The 9,160-nt window shown below is 32.4% G+C and overlaps 1 protein-coding gene across 1 annotated transcript; it reads right to left on the bottom strand.

Annotated features, from left to right (window-relative positions):
• Positions 1-1,384: 1,384 nt before the first annotated feature.
• Positions 1,385-4,692, bottom strand: LOC114400681 (MDIS1-interacting receptor like kinase 2-like). The gene is made up of 2 exons (XM_028363254.1): positions 2,089-4,692; positions 1,385-1,930 (listed from the first exon to the last, which is right to left on the bottom strand). Exons 1-2 carry the CDS (start codon positions 4,607-4,609, stop codon positions 1,566-1,568), a joined length of 2,886 nt encoding a protein of 961 aa, XP_028219055.1. The 5' UTR covers positions 4,610-4,692; the 3' UTR covers positions 1,385-1,565.
• Between the last annotated feature and the right edge of the window lie 4,468 nt (positions 4,693-9,160).

The following is a 9,160-nucleotide window of genomic DNA, read 5'->3' as shown; positions in this document are numbered from 1 at the left end:
CCATAAAGAGCTTGACACAACGGAATTTGACAATGGTCATGAACAATTGATTTAATGACCTTCCTCAACCAAATCACCTTCTTTCTTATGAGACCTTTGTTTTCTTTTCAAATGAGGAGATGAGAAACTATTTATTGATTTGGTGTATTGGGAACTATAACTATGCCTTAGGTTTTAAACCTATTAAGATCTTCATTATTTCCTAATAAACCAAACTTAAGCCCATATCAATTTTCTTACAATCTAATGGGTTCATTTAAATAGATCACTTCATATTGAACTAAATAACTAATATAAATATTATAATATAATATGTAGCACATATTAATAATTAGGAATTATAAAATTCCTAATATTTTCTTCTCAATATTTATTTTTTAAATCTTAAAAATTTAAAAATAAAAATTAGTTCCAGCAAATAAAGACTCTTTAATTAGTTCCAGAAAATTAGTTCCCGAAATCAAAGGCCAAGCTTTTCGTATCCCTGTTCGCTAACTGCCTACACTCTTTAATTTCTTTGATGGAAACCATTGTCTACGATATGGGTCCTTCCAGGAAGGTAGCCTAATTTGACAGCTGCCAATTGACGAGGGACGTTGACACATCTTCCATAGGCGGGGTTTTCTAATATATACGAAAGCGATGGCAGTGGAACTAATCTTCTCAAGAAATAAAATATTAATTAGGGGATAACTTTATTTTTTGACAGACTTAATTAAGGGATAACTTCTGTACCAATAAGTATTACTTTAATGGCTTAACTAAGAATTAAATTTCTGCCATATTACTTTATTCGGATAACAAAGAATTAAATTTTTGCCATATGCTCAAAGAACTTAAATTATTAGTTACTTGTTCTGCACTTGTTGGTTGGCCATAGGTCTGGTCAACCTTCTCGCATGAGACCCGCCATATATCCTCCAGAACTTTCGCCTTATACTGCCAAAGAAGATTTCATTTTTCAGATCCGAGATAACACAAATTCCACAATATATTTGAAGGGAAGAAGCCCTAAGCCACGGTTCAAAATGGGAGGCTTTCCTCATCATCACCCTCAGAGATAGTATAATAATCCCTAGAATCACAATGATAGCAGAATGTGCGCTGTCTTTCATATTTTATAATTAAGGACTTTTACTGTTTGTTGTCATGAGAAATTATTAAATAGTTCTGAATTATATTTATGGATCGGATGAATCTCCAGCTAATACAGGACATCGGTCTGAACTAGCATCCCTCTACGTTGTGGATTTGTAATATTCAAAAAGATTCTTATCCTCATCAATGAATCCATCCTGTGTTCCTCTTCATCATCCCATTGAATAAAACTTAAAATCGAGTCCCCAATAAGTAAAGGAATTCATGATTAAAAGTTTAAGCAATCTAGAGCAAAAATAATACTTTGCAAACGCTAACCCTGTTTCCTTCTTTTTAATAGCAGAGGATAGAAAGTAAAGCTTACAGGTTTTATTTTTGAAGACATGAAAAAGATTAGTATAAGAAAAGTGAGTGACAATACAAGAAAACACAAAAAGAACAGTAGAACTGGAGCATGTTTAGTATGTTCAGTCTTTCAGGTGTGTGTGTGTCCGTGGTGACATTGAAGATGACCTCGAAGACATTGCAAGCTCCTTGGCAACCTGCTCCATGGTAGGGCGAGATCGCGGGCTTTCAGTCAAGCAGGCAATTGCTATCTTCACAATCGATATCACCTCCTTGTCAATAGGGCTAGTTGGATGAGGGAGACGTTCATCCAACTTAACCATCAATGACATATGATCTAGTGTTGAGGTAGCACCAATCGATGAAGATGATAGCAATAGAGAAGATGTAACATCACCAGGGTGCTCTCCAAACAATATTTCCAATGCTAAGACCCCAAAGCTATACACGTCACATTTCTCATTTGCTTCCATTGTGTATGCAAGTTCTGTAACAAATTAAAAGTGCTATTATATGCAAAATATGACTAGCTAGTGACAAGGACAAAATGAAGATAATTGTGATGTATATATATTTGTAAATGGCTAACGAAGACAAACTAAAATATCATGATTTACTCAAATAGTATAGAGAAAGGAAATTAACCTGGAGCAGCATATCCAAAGGTTCCTGCAAAGGAGGTCCAATTGGATGAATCTGGATTAAGAAACTTGGCTGTTCCGAAGTCTGAGACATGAGCTACATAATCGGAATCCAAAAGAACATTCTTGCTTGATATATCACGATGAACGATTGGAGGTGAGCAATCATGATGCATATAGCATAAAGCATTTGCTACACCCTTAACAACATCCACCCTTTTATTCCAATCAAACGCAATTGCTTGTTCATCATCCTTCAAAATCTTCTTGACGTCGCCCATCTCCAGAAACTCACACACCAAAAATGAGTATTGTGAATGTGAACAAAACCCATGTAACTTTACAATGTTACGATGTCGGATTTCTGTCAAAGCTTGGATCTCACTTGTGAAAGCTTTCTGATTGAGCATTTCTCCATTTGGAATTGAATGGAGTTTCTTCACAGCTACGACTTCACCTGTAGGCAACATGGCTTTGTAAACACGTCCTTGCCCTCCAACCCCAATAAGATATTTGTCGTCAAAATATTCTGTGGCTTCAATAATATTCTCGAACATCATTTTGCCACCCAAACTCCACGTTGGTAATAATAAGTTTGGACTCCTTGGAGATAGTAAATCTGTAGCCTGGTCTTGTTTTTTCTTTGAATTTTGGCGTAAATGATACCAGACTCCGAAAACAGATAATGCAAGCATTAGAATGACCAAACTAAGGGGTAAAACTGATATTAAGACTTTCTTTGTCATATGACTATGAGATTTCTTCGCAGTTGATGTTGTGCAAGGCTCCAAGCCAGTGACATTGCCACACAAGCCTTTATTATTTCTCAATGCTTCAATTGAAGTATTTTGGAGGGCTAGAATGTTTGGAAGTGGACCCTCAAACTGATTGTATGATATATCAAAAGATGTCAAGCTTATCATATCATCCAAGCTAGAGAGACCACCTGAAAGACTATTGTGTGAGAGATTCAATCTTTCTAAGCCTTTTATTCCTCCAAGCGTGGGTGGTATTGTTCCACTCAGCAAATTTCCACTGAGATCAAGACTTGTAAGATATTTCAGATTGCCAATATCTGAAGGAATATTTCCCTCAAATCTATTCTGGCTCAGATCCATGGACAATAAATTGAGCAAATCTCCAAGTTGTCCCGGGATTGAGTCAGTCAAATCATTTGAGCCAAGCTCCAAAAATTTAAGTTCTTGCAGCGATGATATTTCTATAGGGATATTTCCTGAAAGATTATTGTTGCTGATCAAGAGATCAAACAAGAAGGTCATGTTGCATAATTCTTGAGGAATGGTTCCTGTAAGATGGTTTGAGGATAGGTGAAGTACGCGTAAGTTGAACGCTCCACCTAGTTCTGGTGGAATAACACCTGACAAATTATTGTTGGAGATCATGAGGCTTGTGAGGCTATGGAACTTTCCCCACTTAGGTGAAATGTGACCATGAAAATTATTTTCACTCAAATCGATGTAGTTCAAGTTTGGAAGTACATCAAAAAAATCTGTGATATCCCCGGATAGAAGGTTTTGCTGAAGCCTGAGTCTTTTAAGGCTGTAGCACTTCCTCAAACTCTCAGGAATTTGGCCAGTGAAATTGTTATTCCCCGCAGTAAAGTATTTCAAGTTTCCACCGAGGCAAACATTTTGAGGTATTTGGCCTATAAAATTATTATCAGCTAGCTGCAAACATTCCAAACCAGTAAGCTTCTCCAATTCTATTGGAATCTCACCACTAAGATCATTTCCAATAAAACATATCACTTTAGCATTTGTTAAATTTCCAATAGAGGGAGGAATGGACCCAGTGAGTTTGTTTGATGATAAAGATAACATAGTGAGCTTGGACAAATTTCCTAGAGTGGAAGGAATGGACCCAGAGAGTTGATTTTCAAAAATATGAATGGATTGCAAATGGGGTAAGTTACCTAATGAAGGTGGAATTGGTCCAGAGAGATTGTTGGAAAATATATCGAATGTGAGAAGAGAATTGAGATTTCCCACTTCATTAGGAATAGACCCAGATAGACCATTGGCACTAAGATTAAGATATTGTAGTTTGGACAAATTACCAATGGTGTTGGGAATGCTACCAGAGAGTTTATTAGTGGACAAGTCAAGAGTGTTGAGATTGGACAAGGCATCAATTTGAGGAGGAATACTTCCAGACAAGGAGTTGTAGCTTATATTCAGTATGAGGATGTTTGGAAGTAATGAGAAATTAAGACTTTGAAGCGTACCTCTTAACCCAACACGTGTAAGATTTATGTTGGAAACAGAATTGGACACATCACATGTAATTCCAAGCCAATTGCAAGGATTATTGCCAATCCATGAAGAGAGAGAAGCTTGACTTTGGTTGTCTAGGCTGGCTTTCCACTTCAACAAAGCATTTGCTTCTAAAGCAATCTCAGAAGAAATAGGAGAAGCAGCCATTGCAAATGAACAAAAGTACATCACATGAAGCAGCAAAAGTGGTTTGAGTTTCATAGACAGAAGAGTTGGAAATATGAACACCATGACGAATTTTTTGGGAAACTTTCGATCACCGATTGTCTGATACAATCAAATGTATAGGAGAAGTACTTACATGCAATTAATGGGTTGCTGCAAATATTTATATGCAAAACGACAGTAATACCACCACCAAAGTTATAGTAACAAAAAAATAAAAATAAACAACACCAAAGTCAAGAAATATTGTGATTTTCTTTTGTTGAACAAGTCAAGAATACTATATTATATTGTATCTACAGATGTGGTACGAAGTGTTTCAAAAATAATTTATGCCACTTGTGTCACTATCACAGGAAATTGGACTTTGATAGACGACAAATAATTTTTGAACTATTAATCTTTTCATTCATACACACAGTTAGGGCTGCTCAATCAGAAAAACCAATTTCCAAAAAAATAATTATAAAAAACAATAACTAGTTTTATAAAAATGGTTATTTCAAAATAACTTGTTCTTATTTAAAAAATAGTTACAGTTTTATAAAACTATAACCAATTTTATAAAAATAATTCTTTCAAATAACTTATTTTATTCATCCATGATCCATTATATAACTATTTTTAGATGTAATTTGTTATCTAACTAGTTATATTCATAAATGATTATATAATTGATTTTTAAAAATAATAATCAGTTATACCAAATTATAACTAGTTATGTAAAATTAGTTATGATTATAGTTATTATAAACACTTATAATCTAGTTATTTATTAGTTATGAGTTATGGTTATTTAAATAACCAAACCATGAGCACCCCTATATAGTGACACAACTTTTTTTTACAGGAAAAAAACTTTTATAAATTAAATTATTGTTCCAAACATACAACTTTTTTTTTTACAATAAAAACAACTAAAATATAGGGAAATATTCCTTCCCAAACATCCTGTTTGGGGATGGTTGTTAATTTTTATTTTTTATTTTTAGATATAATTTTCAACCAAACATATTTGAGAAAAATAGAAGTGAAATGGTTATTAAATTTTTTTTTAAAACACTTTTACTTTCATTTTTTAAAAACAAAAATAACTTTTGGAAAAAATGACAATGACCCTTTCTGCTACCACCAACACCAGTTATGATTGGAAATGAGTTCGGTTGAACTAAACTTGGTTCATCTTGATTTAACTCGTTAATATTTAACTTAGCTTGTAGTTTGACTCGAGCTCAACATGAACCTTTTTTTCTAGCTCAAATTTTATTTGGTTCAAGCTTGCGAACAATTTAGTTCAACTCATTAGCTCGAATCAAATGAACCAAGAGTCAATATTTTTAAATCCCATACATTTAAAATTTTCAATTTATTAATAGATTTTAGATAAAATGATTGTTTAATTTTTTTAAAAGGAAAAATTAAACTTATTCTATTAGCTTTCTAGGGCCACAATGTATAACACAAAAAAATAATAATTACAACCAAAGTTTGCATAAATAAAAACTATCCAACCCTCCATATATAAAAGAATACAAAACCCAATCAATCAATTATATATAACCGATTCATGAACCAAATAAAACTCAAGTTCAGCTCATTTATTTAATGAGCTCAAAGTTTAACTCATTTGTTTTATGAATCAAATTCAACGAACTAATTATCGAATTCATTGTTCTCTTCACCTCCACCATCATTATCACTATCGCTATCGATGACATCGGCACCACCCTCACCACCACCGCATTGTGGTCAATGTCATTATCATCTTCACCAACACACAAAATAAACTTTAAAAATGAGTTTATTTTAAAAATAAATATTGTAGAAAAACAAAAACTAAATTTAAAAAATTAAAAACTAAAAATTGATTGTTGTTTTTAAAAATTTCAAAACTCACAACTGAAAATTACCTCAAATGCAGCCTAAGTTTTAAATATAATTGGTTGCTTGCATGTATACTAAAATAATTGAGATGTTTCTCACAAAACTTCTTCCATTGTACCATCATGATCAATAGTTGATTTATATATATTTTGCATTTACTAGGAGCTATTACCATCACATGTATTGGACATAGCTTTTTAGTGCATGTAACAATGATAAGAAAAGTTACTAAATGGAATGTTGCAAACATGGTATTAGAAAATTTGTTATAATTGTATTAATGATACAAAAGTTATTAGACAACATTTTTGACATGGTATTGTTAGCGGTGCAAATAAAATTTTCTGAGTATGAGGACTTAGAAGATTGTTGAAATGAATTTCATATGAAGAAAATAATACTGATGTTATGTTTGATGGATGATTGAAAGAAATATAGACTTACGTGAGATCGATAGTATAATGAAGATAACAACAATGTGAAGTTTAAGGCTATGAAGATGAAGACAAGTTATTGAAATTTCCTATGTTTCAGAAAAAGATAAATGAAGAGCCATCAACTTTTGATCAAGTGTACAAAGTTAGTTATCAATGATTTTCTGACATGAAGCACAAAGATACATATGTCAACATCTTATATAAGTAGTTCAAATAAGTTGTATATTTATGAAAATATTGTAAGTTGACCATTGAGTCAAAGTAGCCTATAAATAGGCACAATGGTAGACATTTTCCATTGGTTACGAAGATCATACAAACACCTTTATACCAACACGCCGCACAAAAAAATTGTAATATCCCAAAAATTCAATTATAGAAATTTAGAAACATTACAATTAGAAATAATAGCAATGATAGCTTAGTAAGAAAGTAATTAATTATGAGAAATAGAATAAATTAGGATTAGAGGAAAAATGAAGAAAATAACACATTTTTAGTGAAAACTATAGAAAGTCAACAAAAGTCAACCATAGACTAATAGAGTCGATAGGAAGGGATCGACTTTGATCAACTCATTAATGGAATATTGGTAAATGTGAAAAAAAACTCATTTAAAAAAGTAATTATTAAATAAAAAGACTTAGTTAGGGGTAAAATTAATAGTTAAAAGTGAGTTAAGACTAGGATTAAGTGTTATGAAGCTTAATTAGGAGAGTTAGGTTTCAATTAGGACACTTAACCTAATTGGACCTTAATCCAAGTGGGATTAAGACCCATTATAAGAGGCAAAACCAACCCTAGCATTACCTAGGGTGGTGCACTTTTTTTGATCAAGAGAGGGGGGAGAAGAGCTCAACTTCTCTCTTGCTTTGGAGGCTTCATTGTGTGCATTGAAGGGATTTTTGTGAAGATTAGAGGTAAATTCATGGGGAAAGCTTTAGGTTTTCAGTTTTTCTTTCCATCTCTAAGTTTAAAATTCTCATTCTCTTCTCTCAATCACCTCTCACATGTTCCTAGACTAATTGGGTGGAAACAAGAGTGCTAATGCCTTTTCTCTTTGCATTTTCAAAAATCAACACCAAGGTATGGGGAATTTTCTTCTCTTTCTCATGCTTTTTATGTGTTGATGGTTCTTGACACCATGTTAGGAGTCATAAATATGGATTTAAAGTCTGAGATAATTGATTTGGCCAAGTGGTTGAATGTCATGAATGAAGCACACAAGTTGTTTGATATTTTGTTGCACTAACATACTGGACGAAAATTGATACCGCGAATTTTAGGGTTCTCATATGATGAAACTAAAATTATATTCTAAAATTAGACATTTGGATCTTATTTTTTTCATGCATAAAATATAAAATTTTGGATAAGAAATGAATTAACTATATTTTGTGTAAAATGACCTTGGTGCTGAATGTTGTATAATGACCTTTAGTGCTTAATTGATGTACTGGGGGCAATCTAGAAATGATATGTGGATATGGTGAACATGTATAAAAAATGGACATGATAAGATTTAAAATTTGGGTCACTCATTTTAATTCATTGAGAAAGTTAGGAAACTAATTTAAGTAAAAGGAAGCATATGCAGGAGACTGTGTTATTTTTCTGTTGAAACATGTTTCTGTAAAATGGTTAGTTCTCTTGGTGTGGTTATCATTTGGTGATGTGTGAGACCAATTTCGAAAATATAATTAAATACCTTTCTATGTTTAAATTTCATGAGATTCCACCAAGAAATGAAGTAGTTATAGATTTTATAAAACAGGGTACAAAACTGTGAGAAAACAAGATATATGGTGTTATTGATTTAATTCTATTTGTGCATTATGATACTATTCTATGATTTAGGTCCATAATAATTGTTGATTAAGGTTAAGGGACATTGAAATTATGAATAGAAGTCATTACGAAATTTTATGAAAGAGAATGATAAATTATGGTTGACGATGAATGATTATTTATTACCTAAAGTACTTGACTCTATAACTTATGACTTGTAGTAGAGATGTGAATTAATAAATGAACTTTGTGGCCTTGTAATTGTGGAGACATAGTGTGGTGCATGTTCTATGAATAATATGGTTATTAATCTTATGATTCCATTGTTTGGAAATATGACATATTGCATGTATGATTGGTGGAATAAAGGCAAATGCTTTACTATATAATTATAAGGTATGGTGTATGAATCCTATGAATATTATGATGTTATCTTATGATCCTAGTGTTATGATGAGAGGAATTCAATGACTCTAATATGGATGTGGTATAACATATTCCATATTTT

Source organism: Glycine soja, chromosome 19 (genome assembly GCF_004193775.1).
Source record: "Glycine soja cultivar W05 chromosome 19, ASM419377v2, whole genome shotgun sequence".
Taxonomy (NCBI): domain Eukaryota; kingdom Viridiplantae; phylum Streptophyta; class Magnoliopsida; order Fabales; family Fabaceae; genus Glycine; species Glycine soja.
The sequence above is the reverse complement of the archived record's forward strand: the minus strand, read 5'-3'. Positions and strand labels throughout refer to the sequence as shown.